Raw genomic sequence first — 21829 nt, 5'->3', positions numbered from 1 at the left:
TTTTTGGTACACCTTAAGACAATATTGTGATACAATACGATACAATGCAATAAATAAATAGATAAATAAATATGCACAATATGGAAGTCAATATGCTATAAATATAATGAGACAACAATACTGTACATCCTCTCTTGTGACATTAGAATTTGCAAAATTAAATAAGAGATAATGAATATTCACAAAAGCAAGCAATATAAATATATTAATCGATGGACAAAAAAGTTAAATATATGTGTATAAAATTCGTAATGAAGGGGTGCTTGGCACTACGAAAAACAGTTGCAATACATAGAATACCGGGAGAATAGCGCCAGTTCGAACACAAGAGATCTTCCAAATGTTCGAAACAGATTTCGTATTATGGACTTAAAAGAGGAGAGGATAGCATTAAGAGATTACGTGTCAGTGGAGACAAAGGACTAGAAACTGTTTTAGGTTAGAAATAAGATCATTGAAAAGTTTACTCAGTGGTATGAACCAGTGTGCGTTTCCCAGAGTTGCTACACAACTTACCGATAAAAGACACATTTCTAGAAGATCTTGTTTTTCACTGTAGCGTGTTCAGAGCAGCCCATATGAAGAATGCTACACCGATAAAGTCACCCATATTTTATCGTTTCTCTGTTTATTTTCATGATTTGGCTCTTTTGTGGCGTTGAAATTAGAACACTGACGCGTTTAAACAAAGACCTCGTTTCAATTCTATGGCATCCCAAAATTGCCTAAAATTTCGCTCGAAATTATACGGGTTAAACGATAAAAAGCTTCGAATTGAGCTCGTTTAACTCTTTAGATGTTTTATAAAAACTCGAGGGCTTGCAGAGTAAGACATTTGTTCTTCCATCAACCATCGAATACTGCCGAGTGGGCGCGAAGTGAAAGCGCGCGCAAGCGATTTGATAGAAAACAGGGACAGCCATCTTATCACTTGCGCAAAAGATACAAGAGGGCAGTGATAATTATACGAGACATTTTATTTATCCAGTATAAGGGAAAATTCTCTTGTTCAGTCGTATATGGAATTAACAGGTTGGATAGATGAGTTACCATATACAATATTTTCTTGTTTTAGCATTTATGAAAGAACAACTTCCATAGCATCCTCTTACTTTAAATTTGCTCAGAATTTAGGCAGAATATTTTGAATATTTTAAAAGCATGCGAGATGAGTTTTTCTAATCATATATTTTCTCTTTAAACGGCTACGATGTGAATGCCACAAACACTATTGACTTCTTTGACAGCTTAGAGTTTTAACGGAAAAAAGAAAACACGTGCATTATTAACTAAGAAACAAGCTCTTATGCAGTCAAAAACAGTTGCATTCGATGTGGCATTATCGGAAAAATTCGTGAGCTTTGTTTTAATGGTGTTTTCAAACTCGTCTGGGATTATTTCCTTTTTGTATGTTAGTTCTTATTTATTTCTTTTTGTTTTTCAATATTTTCACTTTTCCTTCCATTTATCCAATTATCCCTTTGTTCCAACAAAATTGCCTCCTTTAATTGCTTTGTTTTTTTTCCTAGGTAGTCGTTTCAACATCACGTGATATGACGTTTGAAGTAAGCCACTTATTCAATTAGATCGCGTGATTCCAAGAAATTGCAGGACGAAAACCCGGTAGAGCAACCATCGAAAAACACTTAATAACCGCCTCGTAGGCCGTCAAAAACATCTTTAAAAAGTTCAGATAAAGGCTTTAAGAATTAAGCAAAATCTAGGGAAGAAAATCTTTACAATCGTTACAATACAACCTTCGCCTTTTGACGTTTTCGTATACCGGAAGTGGATGACATTTGTGAGAAATTGAAACGGTATAATTGAATTATTACTAATTCCCTCTAATTGAGGTTCTCTTTGTGACGTTTAATTTAAGCGCGCTCATTAGCAATTGATCATTTGCGAATTACCGCGCTAGAGGTAAGACGTGTTTTTTGAAGCTCACGTAAAACGTTCTCAACGTTCTTCGAAGTTAACGGAAATCGATAACATGACTGAAACAAGTCAAATCAAGGATGCCCCTCCCTCGGGAACATCAAAGGAGGAGGTATGACTCTCTCGTTTATTTCACTAATGTATTTCTACCAAAAAAAGACAAGTGAAAAGCGGAACAACTGCAATCGGTCGGTTGGCAAAATTCGTTTCGCAATGCTACTGAAATGACTACGAGTAATCAAATGAAAATTTAAGTTATTTTGACTGAAAAAAAAAGAAACAGTGATTTTTTTTCTGTTGTACAAGCGATATTTAAAAAAGCGGGAGAAAAACTTGTGACGAAACAATAGCAGCAATTAATTAGTGGGCAATTAACAATTAGTAAAACACGTCATCAAGCAATGCTTAGTTAATATTGGTAATTGAACTGAGTGGAGTGCAATTTGGTCTGAAATCATACGCGTGATTTCAAAATCAAACGAGCGCGCAGCGCGAGTTTGATTTGAAATCACAAGTATGATTTCAGACCAAAATTGCACGACACGAAGTTCAATTACCACTTAATTACATCCATTTTGAAATCACAGAGTATCATTGTCAATATTAATATTCTATTTGTGTTAATTCAATTCCATTTTGATGGGCTAAAGAAAGGATGCGATTTAGAGCAAAAAATGGTGCAATTTGGGAATAAATTGCACCATTTTGGACCAACCAGATTCCAAGGATCACCAGTGATTTCGAAATGGATGTAATTAGGCACTTTATTAACAAGAAAAATGAAGTTAATTTTAATTCTTTTATGACCCCATCGGATTAATTGGTTAAATGATTTGGATGCATTTATTTCATAGATGCAACAGACAAAGATACATTCATGCGCACACGTAGATACAACATACAAAGATGCACACATCCGCGCATATAGATACAACATACGAAGATACATTCATGCGTGCAAATAGATACACCATACAAAGATTCATTCATGCGCGCACATAGATACAACATACAAAAAAACATTCATGCGCATACATAGATACAACAGACAAAGATACATTCATGCGCGCACATACATACAACAGACAAAGATGCACACATGCGCGCACATAGATACGACAGACAAAGATACATTCATGCGCGCACATACATACAACAGACAAAGATGCACACATGCGCGCACATAGATACAACATACGAAGATATATTCATGCGCGCACATAGATACAACAGACAAAGATACATTCATGCACGCACATAGATACAACAGACAAAGATGCACACATGCGCGCACATAGATACGACAGACAAAGATACATTCATGCGCGCACATACATACAACAGACAAAGATGCACACATGCGCGCACATAGATACAACATACGAAGATATATTCATGCGCGCACATAGATACAACATACGAAGATACATTCAAGTGCGCACATAGATACAACATACGAAGATACATTCATGCGTGCACATATATACAACATACAAAGATACATTCATGCGCATACATAGAAGCAACAGACAAAGATTCATTCATGCGCGCACATAGATACAACATACAAAGATACATTCATGCGCATACATAGAAGCAACAGACAAAGATGCATTCATGCGCATACATAGAAGCAACATACAAAGATACATTCTGCGCATACATAGAAGCAACATACAAAGATTCATTCATGCGCGCACATAGATACAACATACAAAGATTCATTCATGCGCGCACATAGATACAACATACAAAGATAAATTTATGCGCATACATAGAAGCAACAGACAAAGATTCATTCATGCGCGCACACAGATACAACATACGAAGATACATTCATGCGCACACATGGATCCAACATACAAAGATACATTTATGCGCGCACATAGATACAACACACAAAGATACATTCATGCGCGCACATAGATACAACATACAAAGATACATTCATGCGCGCACATAGATACAACATACGAAGATCCATTCATGCGCATACATAGAAGCAACAGACAAAGATACATTCATGCGCGCACATAGATACAACAGACAAAGATGCACACATGCGTGCACATAGATACGACAGACAAAGATACATTTATGCGCGCACATACATACAACAGACGAAGATGCACACATGCGCGCACATAGATACAACATACAAAGATATATTCATGCGCGCATATAGATACAACATACAAAGATACATTCAAGTGCGCACATAGATACAACATACGAAGATACATTCATGCGTGCACATAGATACAACATACAAAGATACATTCATGCGCATACATAGAAGCAACAGACAAAGATACATTCATGCGCGCACATAGATACACCATACAAAGATTCATTCATGCGCGCACATACATACAATATACAAAGATACATTCATGCGCATACATAGATGCAACAGACAAAGATACATTCATGCGCATACATAGATGCAACAGACAAAGATACATTTATGCGCGCACATAGATACAACATACAAAGATACATTCATGCGGGGCATAGATACAACATACAAAGATACATTCATGCGCATACATAGATACAACAGACAAAGATACATTCATGCGCGCACATAGATACAACAGACAAAGATACATTCATGCGTGCACATAGATACAACAGACAAAGATACATTTATGCGCGCACATAGATACACCATACAAAGATTCATTCATGCACGCACATAGATGCAACAGACAAAGATACATTCATGCGCATACATAGATGCAACAGACAAAGATACATTCATGCGCGCACATAGATACACCATACAAAGATTCATTCATGCGCGCACATAGATACACCATACAAAGATTCATTCATGCGCGCACATAGATACACCATACAAAGATTCATTCATGCGCGCACATACATACAATATACAAAGATACATTCATGCGCATACATAGATGCAACAGACAAAGATACATTCATGCGCATACATAGATGCAACAGACAAAGATACATTTATGCGCGCACATAGATACAACATACAAAGATACATTCATGCGTGCACGTAGATACAACATACGAAGATACATTTATGCGCACACGTAGGCACAACATACAAAGATGCACACATGCGCGCACATAGATGCAACATACAAAGATACATTCATGCGCGCACATAGATACAACATACAAAGATACATTTATGCGCTCTCCTAGATACAACATACGAAGAAACATTCAAGTGCGCACATAGATACAACATACAAAGATACATTCATGTGCGCACATAGATACAACATACCAAGATACATTCACAGCGATATGATCAGAGGGACCAAACCGAAAATCAACATAATGCGGCAACCGTCGACAGCTTTTTTGAGCTGGTTGGCTCTCGTCAGCACGTTGTAGCACAGCTAAAAGTAGAACACCAACGCGAGTCGAGTGGTCTGCCAAATGCACGTGGTAGCCGATTTTGGATGGGCCCAAATTCAGACATCCGTTCACGTCATAGCGCGTGACTACGAACAATGAACAAAAGAACTAAAAAATCATGTTGCTGTCGATATAAGTTAAATGAGAAAAAGCAAAACTTTCCTTCACAGGTACATGGCCAAACCATGTTAAAGGGTACAGCATATCGGATATATGGGATATATCATATCGGCCGCCTCCTCGCAGCCCTGGTCTCCCTCACCTTCTGTACGCTAAAAGTATTCCATTTTTTTTATCTTAGGAGGCTAATACAAGCAATGAAAGTATGGATTGTAACAAAGCTGCGGATAGCATCACTAAAGATGCTCTTGGGAGTTCCACCACAGTCGACACTGGAAAATTCTCAGGTATTATAAGAAAATATGTTTAAGACAGGTGGGTAAAGGGCTTCTAGACTGTGTAACAGGTGCTTGTGCGATCATGGGGAGATTTGTCGCTCTGCAGGTAGCATAGGAGAACAGACCGATGATATAGTACACAATGAACTTTAGGCAATACAGACCCATGTAAAAATCTTCTTTATCTATGATTCATAAAGTTATACGGAAGTCTTATGAAAGGAAACCATAATTACCCCACAGTCGCTTTACTGAAGCTCCATCCCTCCCCTCCCCCCTCCCCTTCCTCCCCTACCCCACTTCTATTTTCTATTTGCCTAGAAAGGCACTCCCAGTCTTCTGGTTTGCTCTTGTAGGAGCACAACGTTTCAAACAGCAGGTATTTAGATTTAAAACATATTTCTTTTTTCTTACGAAGGCCTTCAATACCATTTTGGAAAGGGGCGCGCATCTGCCTAGCTAAATTATGTGCCGGACTAAAGATTAAAATGTATTGTAAGGTTAATTACATGCCGAAATCAGTTTTCTACGTAGAAAAGGTGACGTATAATTTTTAGACGGGAGGTCACGCTGTGTGTTTGGCCCACTTTTAAAATGGCTAGATCATCGATGTTCACTACTATACTGTCTTTAATAGGAACATTTGCCACTTCAGGACATCATACTTTTCTGTATTATCAATCGCACTTTTAAGTTTAGTGCGATTCCATTGAATTTTATTAATTTTTTTTGTTTTTAATCTTTAATAATGTAATCTTTAAATCTATTTTTAGTGCTTCGACAACTGTTGCTGTTAGCAACTGATCAGACAGGAGATGACCGTTGCAAAGAAACCCTTGCATCAGCTCTAAGGCAGTTGGATAGCGCTGTGAAAGTAAGGTCCAATTTAGACATGATATACCTCATGGAACACTTTAAATATTCCACACTCTCTTGTATGGTACAGCAGTGAACATCATCTCATATGTCACAATGCGATGACTTATAGGTCGTTCAAAATTAAGCTTAAATACAACTGGGCTGAGCCAATCACAAGTCAAGGTAGACTGCTTAATACACAGTACACATCAAACACAACAAATATAGCATTTTATTTCACATTTCTTTGCAGGGTTTTGGCCCAGAGGCGAAAACCCAAGGATTCATGTTTGTAGTCTGCATGCAAAAGTGATAATGGAGTACGTAAAGTTTAAATATACAGGGTATATCTATACTCTACCTGAAAAGGGTTTGCATAGAATAAATTAGTAAATTTTGATGACGTTGCATCAAGTAAATGCAAACGGAATAAATAATTAATGATATCCAAAACCTCCCATAGGGGGATCCACAAGACTTCTGTTACATTTATATTATATAATGTTTTATCCACTGTTTTGTGATAACAGTTGAGTGATAAAAGTGGAAATATTGCTCGTAGTCATAGGTTTTTGTAGTTTATGCAAGTAAGCTTTTCAAGTCATCAGAGCTCATCTCTCCGATGTTGGCGCCTGTGCGGACGACACCCAGTTATGCTTGCCATTCCAACCTAACTCGGAGGTAGACCAATACATGGCAGAGTACTAATTGGCTCACTCTTCATTGTATAATTATAGTCAAGATTGAGACAAGTAGTACTCTGCCAGAGGATGTGACACCTGCTTTGAATGAAATAGTTGTTGGATCAGTTGTAATTGAGCTTGAACAAAGCTCTGCCTTTGCTACTGCAAAGCAGTCCTTCACAGTTTGGCAGCACCATTTCAACATTTCCTGTATTGGATATTAAATTGGATTCTCTGGCTGAAAACGACAGTCCAACTTCAGCAAGTTTAGACCAGTCAGTTCGCTGATCTAAACTCTCTGAAGCTGGAGTGTCGTTTAGAGTTTAAACCAGTCAGTTGGAACTCTGTCACAGGTTGTTAGTGCGCCATCCCAGAAAGCATGTGAGATTGAATCAGGTTGTACTCTGCCAGAGGATGTAGAACCTGCATTCAATGAAATCCTTGTTGGATCAGTTCTAATTAAGCTTCGACAAGGCTCTGCGATTGAGATTGAGTCAGTTGCTACTCTGCCACAGGCTAACAGTCGACCATATCAAAATGCAACTTCACCTTGTCTTGAATTGGACACTGAAATGGTTGATGTGAGCAACAAATCATCTCAAGGGGAGATACCAACTTCAAGTGTTGGAAAAATGAGACCGAAGAAGAGGCGGAGTAAGAGTGGGTCTCCAAAAAAGAGTCTGTCACAAAAGGAGAGCAGCGTTGGCTCGGCTGTGCCTTCATCAACCATGAAGCAGCATGTGTCTGATTGTTGGCTATCTGGGACTCCATTTTTAAAATCTTCAAAGCCAGCAGCTGATGTGGAGTCGATCAATCCTCTGACAGGGTTTACTGCAGTGCCATCCCAGATTAAAATTTCTGCGTGTTCCATGGAGGAAGTTAGTGCACCATCGCAGACAGCAATGGAGAATGACTCAATTTATACTCTGGAAGAGGGTGTTGGTGCACCATCCAAGACTGTGATTGAGACTGAGTCAGTTGGAACTGTGCCGGAGGATGTCAGTCCACCATCCAAGACTGTGATTGAAATAGAATCAGTTGGTACACTGGAAGAGGCTCTTTGTGCACCATCCCAGACTGCGAGCGAGATTGAATCAGTTTGTAGTCTCAAAGAGGCTGTTAGTACACCATTCCAGACTGCGATTGAGATTAAGTCAGTTGGTACTCTGGAAGACGCTGCTGGTACACCATCGAACACTGTGATCGAAATTGAATCAGTTGGTAAACTGGAAGAGGCTCTTTGTGCATCATCCCAGACGGCGATTGAGACTGAGTCAGTTGGTACTATGGAAGAGGCTGTTGGTGCACCATCCAAGACTGTGATTGAGACTGAGTCAGTTGGAACTGTGCCGGAGGATGTCAGTCCATCATCCAAGACTCTGATTGAAATTGAATCAGTTGGTACACTGGAAGAGACTCTTTGTGCACCATTCCAGACTGCGAGCGAGATTGAGTCAGTTGGTACACTGGAAGAGGCTGTTTGTGCACCATCCCAGACGGCGATTCAGATTGAGTCAGTTGGTACTCTGGAAGACGCTGCTGGTACACCATCGAAGAGTGTGATTGAAAGTAAAGCAGTTTGTGCACTATTCCAGACTGTAGATGAGATTGAGTCAATCAGTACTCTGGAAGAGGCTGTAAGTGCATCAATCCAGAATACGATTGAGATTGAGTCCGTTGGTACTCAACCGCAGGCTTACGATGGACCATCTCAGGATGCCATTGCAACTTGTCTTGAATTGGACACTGAAATGGTTGATGTCAGCAACAAATTATCTCAAGGGGAGATACCAACTTCAAGTGTTGGAAAAATAAGACCGAAGAAGAGGCGAAGTAAGAGTGGGTCTCGAAAAAAGAGACAGTCACAAAAGGAGAGCAGCGTTGGTCCAGCTGTGTCTTCATCAACCATGAAGCAGCATGTGTCTGATTGTTGGCTATCTGGGACTCCAATTTTAAAATCTTCAAAGCCAGCAGTTGATGTGGAGTCGATCAATTCTCTGACAGAGTTTGTCGCAGTGACATCTCAGATTGCAATTTCTGCGTGTTCAACCGATGAAGTTAGTGCACCATTGCACACAGCAATGGAGAGAGTGTCGATTTCTACTCTGGAAGAGGGTATTAGTGCACCATCCAAGACTGTGATTGAGATTGAGTCAGTTGGTACTCTGGAAGAGGCTGTTGGTGCACTATCCCAAACTGCTATTGAGATTGGGGTTGACGCTGTTGGTACTCTATCGAAGAGTGTGATTGAAAGTGAAGCAGTTTGTGCACTATTCCAGACTGTAGATGAGATTGAGTCAATCAGTACTCTGGAAGAGGCTGTAAGTGCATCAATCCAGAATACGATTGAGATTGAGTCCGTTGGTACTCAACCGCAGGCTTACGATGGACCATCTCAGGATGCCATTGCAACTTGTCTTGAATTGGACACTGAAATGGTTGATGTCAGCAACAAATTATCTCAAGGGGAGATACCAACTTCAAGTGTTGGAAAAATAAGACCGAAGAAGAGGCGAAGTAAGAGTGGGTCTCGAAAAAAGAGACAGTCACAAAAGGAGAGCAGCGTTGGTCCAGCTGTGTCTTCATCAACCATGAAGCAGCATGTGTCTGATTGTTGGCTATCTGGGACTCCAATTTTAAAATCTTCAAAGCCAGCAGTTGATGTGGAGTCGATCAATTCTCTGACAGAGTTTGTCGCAGTGACATCTCAGATTGCAATTTCTGCGTGTTCAACCGATGAAGTTAGTGCACCATTGCACACAGCAATGGAGAGAGTGTCGATTTCTACTCTGGAAGAGGGTATTAGTGCACCATCCAAGACTGTGATTGAGATTGAGTCAGTTGGTACTCTGGAAGAGGCTGTTGGTGCACTATCCCAAACTGCTATTGAGATTGGGGTTGACGCTGTTGGTACTCTATCGAAGAGTGTGATTGAAAGTGAAGCAGTTTGTGCACTATTCCAGACTGTAGATGAGATTGAGTCAATCAGTACTCTGGAAGAGGCTGTAAGTGCATCAATCCAGAATACGATTGAGATTGAGTCCGTTGGTACTCAACCGCAGGCTTACGATGGACCATCTCAGGATGCCATTGCAACTTGTCTTGAATTGGACACTGAAATGGTTGACGTTGGCAACAAATCATCTCAAGGGGAGATACCAACTTCAAGTGTTGGAAAGATAAGACCGAAGAAGAGGCGGAGTAAAAGTGGGTCTCGTAAAAAGAGACTGTCACAAAAAGAGGACAGCGTTGGCTCACCTGTGCCTTCATCAATCATGATCAAAGAGGCTGTTGGTACACCATTCCAGACTGCGATTGAGATTGAGTCAGTTGGTACTCTAGAAGACGCTGCTGGTACGCCATCGATGACTGTTATCGAAATTGAATCAGTTGGTACACTGGGAGAGGCTGTTTGTTCATCATCCCAGACGGCGATTGAGACTGAGTCAGTTGTTACTATGGAAGAGGCTGTTGGTGCACCATCCAACACTGCGATTGAGACTGAGTCAGTTGGAACTGTGTCGGAGGATGTCGGTCCACCATCCAAGACTGTGATTGAAATTGAATCAGTTGGTACACTGGAAGAAGCTCTTTGTGCACCATCCCAGACTATGAGCGAGATTGAGTCAGTTGGTACACTGGAAAAGGCTGTTTGTGGACCATCCCACAATGCATGTGAGATTGAATCAGGTTGTACTCTGCCAGAGGATGTAGAACCTGCATTCAATGAAATCCTTGTTGGATCAGTTCTAATTAAGCTTCGACAAGGCTCTGCGATTGAGATTGAGTCAGTTGCTACTCTGCCACAGGGAAACAGTCCACAATATCAGAATGCAACTTCACCTTGTCTTGAATTGGACACTGAAATGGTTGATGTGAGCAACAAATCATCTCAAGGGGAGATACCAACTTCAAGTGTTGGAAAAATGAGACCGAAGAAGAGGCGGAGTAAGAGTGGGTCTCCAAAAAAGAGTCTGTCACAAAAGGAGAGCAGCGTTGGCTCGGCTGTGCCTTCATCAACCATGAAGCAGCATGTGTCTGATTGTTGGCTATCTGGGACTCCAATTTTAAAATCTTCAAAGCCAGTAGCTGATGTGGAGTCGATCAATCCTCTGACAGGGTTTACTGCAGTGCCATCCCAGATTAAAATTTCTGCGTGTTCCATGGAGGAAGTTAGTGCACCATCGCAGACAGCAATGGAGAATGACTCAATTTATACTCTGGAAGAGGGTGTTGGTGCACCATCCAAGACTGTGATTGAGACTGAGTCAGTTGGAACTGTGCCGGAGGATGTCAGTCCACCATCCAAGACTGTGATTGAAATAGAATCAGTTGGTACACTGGAAGAGGCTCTTTGTGCACCATCCCAGACTGCGAGCGAGATTGAATCAGTTTGTAGTCTCAAAGAGGCTGTTGGTACACCATTCCAGACTGCGATTGAGATTAAGTCAGTTGGTACTCTGGAAGACGCTGCTGGTACACCATCGAACACTGTGATCGAAATTGAATCAGTTGGTAAACTGGAAGAGGCTCTTTGTGCATCATCCCAGACGGCGATTGAGACTGAGTCAGTTGGTACTATGGAAGAGGCTGTTGGTGCACCATCCAAGACTGTGATTGAGACTGAGTCAGTTGGAACTGTGCCGGAAGATGTCAGTCCATCATCCAAGACTCTGATTGAAATTGAATCAGTTGGTACACTGGAAGAGACTCTTTGTGCACCATTCCAGACTGCGATTGAGGTTGAGTCAGTTGGTACTCTGGAAGACGCTGCTGGTACACCATCGAACACTGTGATCGAAATTGAATCGGTTGGTAAACTGGAAGAGGCTCTTTGTGCACCATCCCAGACTGCGAGCGAGATTGAGTCAGTTGGTACACTGGAAGAGACTGTTTGTGCACCATCCCAGACGGCGATTCAGATTGAGTCAGTTGGTACTCTGGAAGACGCTGCTGGTACACCATCGAAGAGTGTGATTGAAAGTGAAGCAGTTTGTGCACCATTACAGACTGTAAATGAGATTGAGACAATCAGTACTCTGGAAGAGGCTGTAAGTGCATCAATCCAGAATACGATTGAGATTGAGTCCGTTGGTACTCAACCGCAGGCTTACGATGGACCATCTCAGGATGCCATTGCAACTTGTCTTGAATTGGACACTGAAATGGTTGATGTCAGCAACAAATTATCTCAAGGGGAGATACCAACTTCAAGTGTTGGAAAAATAAGACCGAAGAAGAGGCGAAGTAAGAGTGGGTCTCGAAAAAAGAGACTGTCACAAAAGGAGAGCAGCGTTGGTCCAGCTGTGTCTTCATCAACCATGAAGCAGCATGTGTCTGATTGTTGGCTATCTGGGACTCCAATTTTAAAATCTTCAAAGCCAGCAGCTGATGTGGAGTCGATCAAAGCTCTGACAGAGTTTGTTGCAGTGCCATCTCAGATTGCAATTTCTGCGTGTTCAACCGATGAAGTTAGTGCACCATCGCACACAGCAATGGAGAGAGTGTCGATTTCTACTCTGGAAGAGGGTATTAGTGCACCATCCAAGACTGTGATTGACACTGAGTCAGTTGGAACTGTGCCGGAAGATGTCAGTGCACCATCCAAGACTGTGATTGAGGTTGAGTCAGTTGGTACTCTGGAAGAGGCTGTTGGTGCACTATCCCACACTGCTATTGAGATTGGGATTGACGCTGTTGGTACTCTATCGAAGAGTGTTATTGAAAGTGAAGCAGTTTGTGCACCATTCCAGACTGTAAATGAGATTGAGACAATCAGTACTCTGGAAGAGGCTGTAAGTGCATCAATCCAGAATACGATTGAGATTGAGTCCGTTGGTACTCAACCGCAGGCTTACGATGGACCATCTCAGGATGCCATTGCAACTTGTCTTGAATTGGACACTGAAATGGTTGACGTTGGCAACAAATCATCTCAAGGGGAGATACCAACTTCAAGTGTTGGAAAAATAAGACCGAAGAAGAGGCGAAGTAAGAGTGGGTCTCGTAAAAAGAGACTGTCACAAAAAGAAGACAGCGTTGGCTCAGCTGTGCCTTCATCAATCATGAAGCAGCATGTGTCTGATTGTTGGCTATCTGGGACTCCAATTTTAAAATCTTCAAAGCGAGCAGTTGATGTGGAGTCGATCAATCCTCTGACAGGGGTTGTTGCAGTGCCATCTCAGATTGCAATTTCTGCGTGTTCAACGGATGAGGTTAGTGCACCATCGCACACAGCAATGGAAAGTGAGTCAGTTTATACTCTGGAAGAGGGTATTGGTGCACCATCCAAGACTGTGATTGAGACTGAGTCAGTTGGAACTGTGCAGGAGGATGTCAGTGCACCATTTAAGACTGTGATTGAGATTGAGTCAGTTGGTACTCTGGAAGAGGCTGTTTGTGCACCATCCGACACTGCTATTGAGATTGAGTCAGTTGGTGCTATGGAAGAGGCTGTTGGTGCACCATCAAAGACTGTGATTGAGACTGAGTCAGTTGGAACTGTGCCGGAGGATGTCAGTGCATCATCCAAGATTCTGATTGAAATTGAATCAGTTGGTACACTGGAAGAGGCTCTTTGTGCACCATCCCAGACTGCGAGCGAGATTGAGTCAGTTGGTACACTGGAAGAGGCTGTTTGTGCACCAGCCCAGAAGGCGATTGAGATTGAGTCAGTTGGTACTCTGGAAGACGCTGCTGGTACACCATTAAAGAGTGTGATTGAAACTGAAGCAGTTTCTTTACTATTCCAGACTGTAAATGAGATTGAGTCAATCAGTACTCTGGAAGAGGCTGTAAGTGCACCAACCCAGAATACGATTGAGATTGAGTCCGTTGGTACTCTTCCTCAGGATTACGATGGACCATCTCAGGATGCCATGGCAACTTGTCTTGAATTCGACACTGAAATGGTTGACGTTGGCAACAAATTATCTCAAGGGGAGATACCAACTTCAAGTGTTGGAAAAATAAGACCGAAGAAGAGGCGAAGTAAGAGTGGGTCTCCAAAAAAGAGACTGTTACAAAAGGAGAGCAGCGTTGGCCCAGCTGTTCCTACATCAATCATGAAGCAGTATGTCTCTGATTGTTGGCTATCTGGGACTCCAATTTTAAAATCTTCAAAGCCAGCAGTTGATGTGGAGTCGATCAATGCTCTGACAGGGTTTGTTGCAGTGCCATCTCAGATTGCAATTTCTGCGTGTTCAACGGATGAAGTTAGTGCACCATCGCACACAGCAATGGAAAGTGAGTCAGTTTATACTCTGGAAGTGGGTATTGGTGCACCATCCAAGACTGTGATTGACACTGAGTCAGTTGGAACTGTGCCGGAGGATGTCAGTGCACCATCCAAGACTGTGATTGAGATTGAGTCAGTTGATACTCTGGAAGAGGCTGTTTGTGCACCATCCGACACTGTTATTGAGATTGAGTCAGTTTGTACTCTGGAGGAACCCTCTGGTATACCATCCCAGACTTCGATTGAGATTGAGTCAGTCTGTACTCTGGAAGACGCTGCTGGTACACCATCAAGGAGTGTGATTGAAATTGAATCAGTTGGTGCACCATTCCAGACTGCAAATGAGATTGAGTCACTGAGTACTCTGGAAGAGGCTGTGAGTGGACCAACCCAGAATACGATTGGGATTGAGTCAGTTGGTACTCTTCCACAGGCTTATGATGGACTATCTCAGGATGTCACTTCATCTTGTCTTGAATTGGACACTGAAATGGTTGACGTTGGCAACAAATTATCTCAAGGGGAGATACCAACTTCAAGTGTTGGAAAAATGAGACCGAAGAAGAGGCGGAGTAAGAGTGGGTCTCCAAAAAAGAGTCTGTCACAAAAGGAGAGCAGCGTTGGCTCAACCGTGCCTACATCAATCATGAAGCAGTATGTCTCTGATTGTTGGCTATCTGGGACTCCAATTTTAAAATCTTCAAAGCTAGCAGTTGAAATGGAGTCGATCAATTCTCTGACAGAGTTTGTTGCAGTGCCATCTCAGATTGCTATTTCTGCGTGTTCAACGGATGAAGTTAGTGCACCATCGCAGACAGCAATGGAGAGTGAGCCGATTTCTACTCTGGAAGAGGGTGTTCGTGCACCGTCAAAGACTGTGATTGAGACTGAGTCAGTTGGAACTGTGCCGGAGGATATCAGTGCACCAGCCAAGACTGTGATTGAAATTGAGTCAGTTGGTACTCTGGAAGAGGCTGTTGGTGCACCATCCAACACTGCTATTGAGATTGACTCAGTTGGTACTCTGGAAGACGCTGCTGGTGCACTGTCCCACACTGCTATTGAGATTGAGTCAGTTGGTACTCTGGGAGTGGTTGTTGGTACACCATCCCGGACGGCGATTGGGATTGAGTCAGTTGGTACTCTGGAAGAGGTTGTTGGTACAGCATCCCAGACGGCGATTGAGATTGAGTCAGTTGGTACTCTGGAAGACGCTGCTGGTGCACTGTCCCACACTGCTATTGAGATTGAGTCAGTTGGTACTCTGGGAGTGGTTGTTGGTACACCATCCCAGACGGCGATTGAAATTGAGTCAGTTGGTACTTTGGAAGAGGCTGTTGGTGCACCGTCCCACACTGCTATTAAGATTGAGTCAGTTGGTACTCTGGGAGTGGTTGTTGGTACACCATCCCAGACGGCGATTGAAATTGAGTCAGTTGGTACTTTGGAAGAGGCTGTTGGTGCACCGTCCCACACTGCTATTGAGATTGAGTCAGTTTGTTCTCTTGAAGAGGCTGTTGGTATACCATCCCAGACGACGATTGAGATTGAGTCAGTTGGTACTCTGGATGATGCTGTTGGTACACCATCAAAGAGTTTGATTAAAATTGAATCAGTTGTTGCACCATCCCAGGCTGCAAATGAGATTGAGTCAATCAGTACTCTGGAAGAGGCTGTAAGTGCACCTACCCAGAATACGATTAAGATTGAGTCAGTTGGTACTCTTCCACAGGCTTATGAAGTACCATCTCAGGATGCCATTTCACCTTGTCTTCAATTGGACACTGAAATGGCTGATGTGGGCAACAAATTATCTCAAGTGGAGATACCATCTTCAAGTGTCGGTAAAATGAGGCCGAAGAAGAGGCGGAGTAAGAGTGGGTCTCCAAAAAAGAGACTGTCACAAAAGGAGAGCAGCGTTGGCACTCTTCCACAGGCCTATAATGGACCATCTCAGGATGCCATTTCACCTTGTCTTGGAGATGGTGTCAGTGCATCATCCCAGACTGACATTGAGGTGGAGTCAGTTGGTACTTTACCAAAAGACATGAATGGACCATCCCAGCATCCCATTTCAACTTGTCTTGAATTGGACTCTGAAATGGTTGATTTGAGCAACAACCTATCTCAAGGGGAGAGACTAACTTCAAGTGTCGGAGAAATGAGACCAAAGAAGAGGCGGCGTAAGAGTGGTTCTCAAAACAGGACATTGTCACATAAGGAGATTAGTGTTGGCTTCTCTGTGCCTTCACCACTAGCTCTGTCTGGTACTACAACATCCCACAGTGGGATTGAGAGTGAGTCAGCTGGTTTTCTGGCTAGAAGTGCATCACCCCAGAAAACTGTAGAGATTCAGCCAGTTGGTTCTATGCCCGAGCCTTTCTCTGCACTTTCCCAGAATACCATTTCAACTTTTCCTGAACTGGACACTGAATCAGTTGATCTGGACACTAAAGTACTCCAGGGGGAGACGTCAGCATCAAGCCTGGGAAAAGATGCACTAAAAAGGAGCAGCAGAAGCATCTCACGTGAAAGTGGATCTCGAAAAAGGAAACGTTCACAAAAAGAGAGCAGTGTTGACTTAGGTATGCCTTCATTTAAATACCTTCTAGTAGGTCTTCTTAGAGTCAAGGGACACTTGCAGCAAATGGACTTGGTTCATGTTCATGGTTCATTGGGTGGGTTAGTCATTCACCTTTACTTCATCCAAAAACTCATTAATAATTCATTAGCCGATTCACCTTTTAAATGGTCAATAATACATCACATGCAGTGACTTTATTTCGTATGTGGTGTTTTATCAGCTGATAAAACTCTCCTCTTTACTATGCGGTGTTTTTCTCATATGCTTATTTGCAACGTTCACAAAAGCATAAATTATTGTTATAAACTCTATTGACACACGCTTTTCCCGGAATGTTTATGAATGCGTTCAAAAAACTCACAGCACGTTTTATTGGGTCTAAAACCACTCCATCTCAGCTGCGCCTCGTGGTTCTAAATCTAGCCTGCGTAGCAATCGTTTCCGTTTCCTTCAAGCCAAGCGGGGTAAGCGCGCGAGGGCATTGGGCAAAAAGGAGCAAAAAAAGTAGGAGCGGGGGGGAGGGGCGGACGATAAAACACTCCTGCTCGTTTTTAAAACATTACATGAGCCGCTCCTCCTTTCTCTTAATTTGTGCAGGAAAGACTAGGAGTCTTATAGTTAAGATAGCGCATGAAAACACAGATTGTCAGGAAAGAAAAACTAGCATTGGCTATGCTGTGCCTTCACCAGAGAGACAAGTGACTTTTGCTGCAACAGAATTTAGGATGTTTTAATTAAGTAAATTAAACTATCTTTGGTCCCCTTTGATGGTGTACTGAAAGCCTCTGCAGGATTCCAATATACATTATAATGTTTGGATCCACAGTGTCTTTTACTACACCATGACAGGGTCGAATTTCAACATTGAGTATTCCGGCCCATTTCATATGAGTATTTAAAGTGAGAAATATTTAGTTAATTAAGATTGCTCATGAAAACACCAATGCTTGCTTTTCTTTTGCGACAATCTGTTAGATTGTCACAAAAGAAAAACCAGCATTGGCTATGCTGTGCCTTCACGAGAGAGACAAGTGACACCTTTGATGGTGTACTGAAAGCCTCTGCCAGATTCCAAGATTCATTGTTTGGATCCAGCGTCTTTCACTACACCATGACAGGGTCGAATTTCAACATTGAACTTAGCTCTTGGGTTTGTATTATTGAAGGTGGAAGTTTGGGTTATGTGTAATTCTAGGGGGAGTTTTGGTTTAATTCTTTTAAAACTTCTACCAAGTAGGTGAGTAAGAAACTGCCCTAGACTCAGAATGACAAGCACTATCATGATCATACTGGTATTTTTCTCTAGTAACTAGATTTTTTATTGCTCTGTGCAAACCATTTTGTGTAACATACATGTTTTCCTGCAGTTAAATTGTCTGCCTGCACTTTCTTTGAGATTCAATATTGATCCCCCTTTCCTTTGAAGTCTCAGTGAACTTCACTACCCCCTAGCATGAGGGGAGGGGTTATCTGGTGGAATAAACTGTGCAGTGTTTGAAATAAATTATTTCCATAACCTTTTCATTTTATTTTCTCCCTTCAAACTTAGTAGGTAAATATATAGTGCACTGGCCTTCTTATGAAGATTTTAAGAAGATCAGGAGCTGAAGTGTCATTATGAGATCACTTTCAGCCTTTTCATTCTTTTTTAACTAATAACACTTACCATAGATGTAGCTGAAGCAGGCAAGGTAAGTGGTCCTGGAAGTTTGTTCTCAGTATTTAATGTTCACTAGTACTACTGGTGATTATATCCATTCCAAACCCAACAAATTAAAAAGCAATCTAAAACTCACTATACAGGGCTGTCAACCTCCCATGTCTTCAAATATGGAGAATAGGACTTCCCAGCCAGCAACAACAAAGCGCCTTACAGGCGCATGAAGTCAAGGCTAAGTTAAGGGCTTCAGTTGGGGGAGAGGGGGGACAGGACTCTTTTAACTCGAACAAACAAAGCTCAACCATTGAGATCTCACTCTTGGAAAGTGAAGTCTACGACAAATAGCAAACTTCGGTAATTATCTAGGAGATTAAAGACATCAATCTGGAGATCGAGAGATACGGTTCAAACTCTGGAGTCTACTGGATTATCCGAGAGAGTTGACAGCCCTGACTATAGGTCAGTTATGTAGCGAGCCCTTCAATTTATTTAAGCATTAGATTTACAACAATATTATATACACACTCAGTGAATTGCTCAATGTGGAGAACAAAGGGTGCTGGAACTGACCACACCCATCTGTAATGTCAACGTACAACAATTTGGTCTGTTCAAGAACAAACTATTTTCCTCTTAGAATAGTTTTCAACTTAATTAGCTTAGACTTCAATCATTATTGGTGGCGAACTTATTTAACAATATCAACCCCTGGGGCAGGCAACTCATGATAACAAAAAAGAATAAACCTTTCTGTGGTGATGGCACATTGCTTTTTCTTTTCAGGGGACACAACAGAGCAACCCATTAATGAGCCAATACCCATGACTGCTACAGTGAAGAATGAGGAGGAGGCTGCAGAACCTACTGTTGGTGAAATGAATGTGCCCCCCAGCAGTACTTCAGATACAATGGGTTATGTGCGCTATTATGTGCGGGCTGCCTTTGAAGCATTGTATAGTGCCAATCTGCAAGCACAAGTGGCAACCATTTCTGCCTTGCCTCTGGGACAGCCAGCTGATGTAAGTACACAATAATTTCTATAATATATATAATGGGAGTAGGGTACTTCAAAGCAAATGGATTATGGGGGTGGGTAATCTTCTTTTGCCACCTCTTATCTATTAATGTTTACCAATATTATTATATTCAAGTTGCTATAATTTTCATGGACCAATAAACTTTTAAAGACTAATATTACCTTACACTCTACATTGCAGGCTCTGGTTCAAAGCAACCGAACACGCCACAGGAGGGTAAGACGAGTGTGGAATGGAGAAGCTTTTGTTGCAGAGGTAAGTACATGAACCACAAATTATTTCTACATACTCAACTCATGAGGTTCACCCTCAATATATCTTGCTGACTTAGCTGAAAGACTTGCTGATGCTTTTGCTCACAAAAATTATTTACTTGGTACTTTTGTTAATGCAGGAGGCCAGACGAGAGGAGAATGGGCCATATACTCGCCGACGGCGTCGAAGGAACTAAAAGAAGTTCACTGTTGTGGGAAGCCTTCTCAAGAATTATCTCCCCAAGGGCTTTCTGCTTCGCGACGGAAACACCACAGTCGCATTTTTTTAATTTTCAGCGATTCTCAACACAAAACATGACTGTAATCAGGCAACATCGTTCTACTTGCTGAGTGGGTGAAAAAAATTTAAAAGCAGCTGAAAAAAACACCAAAAAAAAAAATCAAAAAATCCCCATGCAAAGGAATCTCCAAAACAAAAGAAAAAATCAGAAAATCCAAAAAAAAAAAAAAAGAAAAGAAAAAAAGAGAACAATCAGAGGAAAAAAGAAAAAAAAAAGAAGAAAAAAAATATCAAATGAATGAAAGGTGCCTTGAAGTCTGACAGATTTCCCAGGGCATTGTGGTGGGGGACTGACCTTTTTTCCCCCGACCCCCCAAGAAAAAAAAAAAGCGAAAAACAAACTCACAAGTAGAACGTTGTTGAAATTGTTCTGGATGTAAAATGCTACATCAGTAGTAGCATTAAGATGATGGATGAAATAAAACTTGTCTTTATCTTGCACAATGTTTGACTTCCAGCATCCATTTTTACCTTAACTCCATTTTACAACAACACAGATTCTTAATTCCACACTGCTGGGGTGTTTTGGGAAACAATAGGGAGCTTAAGCACAGACATATTGTTAGAAATACAAGCTTTTATACATACTGGGTTCAAATTTCTCTTCTTGATCTTTAATACAGCAATGGTATTATTTTAACATTGTAATCACCAAGGTCTGATTTCAAATAAAGAAGAAAAAACACATCCACACACATAACCTGCACTACCCTCCCCCCTCCCCTCATTATTTTAAGTGGGTGGAAAGCAAAGAAGTAACCGGAACTACAGTACCCCTGCCACACCCTTGGTAGGATGCCATGTAAACACCTGGGACTGATTGCATAAAACGTTTTAAAGATACCATGGATGCTAACGATTGTTCTTAAACAGTAACCTATTGTTTTGCAACTATACTTACAGGTCGCCGTAATCTTAACATGATTTACGCAACCCAGCTAAGGGCTTAAGGCGATGCACGATAATCTTTGATTACTACTAGTTTTAATATCGTCATCATCACCACCACCATTACATTGTTAAAAATACAAGCTTTTATACATGTCTTACATGTCGGGTTTGAATTTTTTCTTCTTGATCTTTAATACAGCAACGGTAGACCGATACCAGAACCGCTGAAGTAATGGCCCACGAGATTAGGATCCCCCAAACGAGAACGTGGCAGCGAGCCTTCGCTTCAGTTCTCGACTCCAAAATCCATTTTTCATCAGGATTCGTGGTTTCCAAATTCAGTCCCCAGGCTGATTCAACCCTTGGGCCGTACATTGCACAGATATAATAATCTTCTTCCGACAGTCCGCATGCAACCCAAAGCAAGGGTGCAGAAATAGCAAGGTAAATGTCTATTGCAGAGCTTGGCGAAGACAGGAGTCGTTTGTTGCACCTCAAAAGACAGCATCCCGCTACAAATTTCCAGAATGGCCGAGAAAACACGAACGCAAAACAGAGGAAGAAAACTACGGGGCCAAAGATGTAG

General features: G+C 41.7%; 1 protein-coding gene across 2 annotated transcripts; it reads left to right on the top strand.

The window, feature by feature from the left end:
* The first annotated feature begins 1895 nt into the window (after positions 1-1895).
* Positions 1896-20796, top strand: LOC146485981 (uncharacterized). 2 transcript variants are annotated; one of them, XM_085102719.1, is made up of 8 exons: positions 1896-2050; positions 5642-5747; positions 6512-6612; positions 9394-9492; positions 10117-17101; positions 19544-19779; positions 19978-20052; positions 20192-20796. In XM_085102719.1, the coding sequence occupies exons 1-8, from the start codon at positions 1994-1996 to the stop codon at positions 20246-20248; spliced, it is 7716 nt and encodes a 2571-aa protein (XP_084958845.1). In that variant the 5' UTR covers positions 1896-1993; the 3' UTR covers positions 20249-20796. The 2 variants fall into 2 exon arrangements, with proteins under 2 accessions (XP_084958845.1, XP_084958844.1); XM_085102718.1 differs by having other exon boundaries at positions 9394-17101.
* Positions 20797-21829: the final 1033 nt, after the last annotated feature.

This window comes from Pavona decussata, unplaced genomic scaffold (genome assembly GCF_977016875.1).
Source record: "Pavona decussata unplaced genomic scaffold, jaPavDecu1.1 SCAFFOLD_23, whole genome shotgun sequence".
Classification (NCBI taxonomy): Eukaryota; Metazoa; Cnidaria; class Anthozoa; order Scleractinia; family Agariciidae; genus Pavona; species Pavona decussata.
This window is presented reverse-complemented; position numbering and strand designations above follow the sequence as displayed.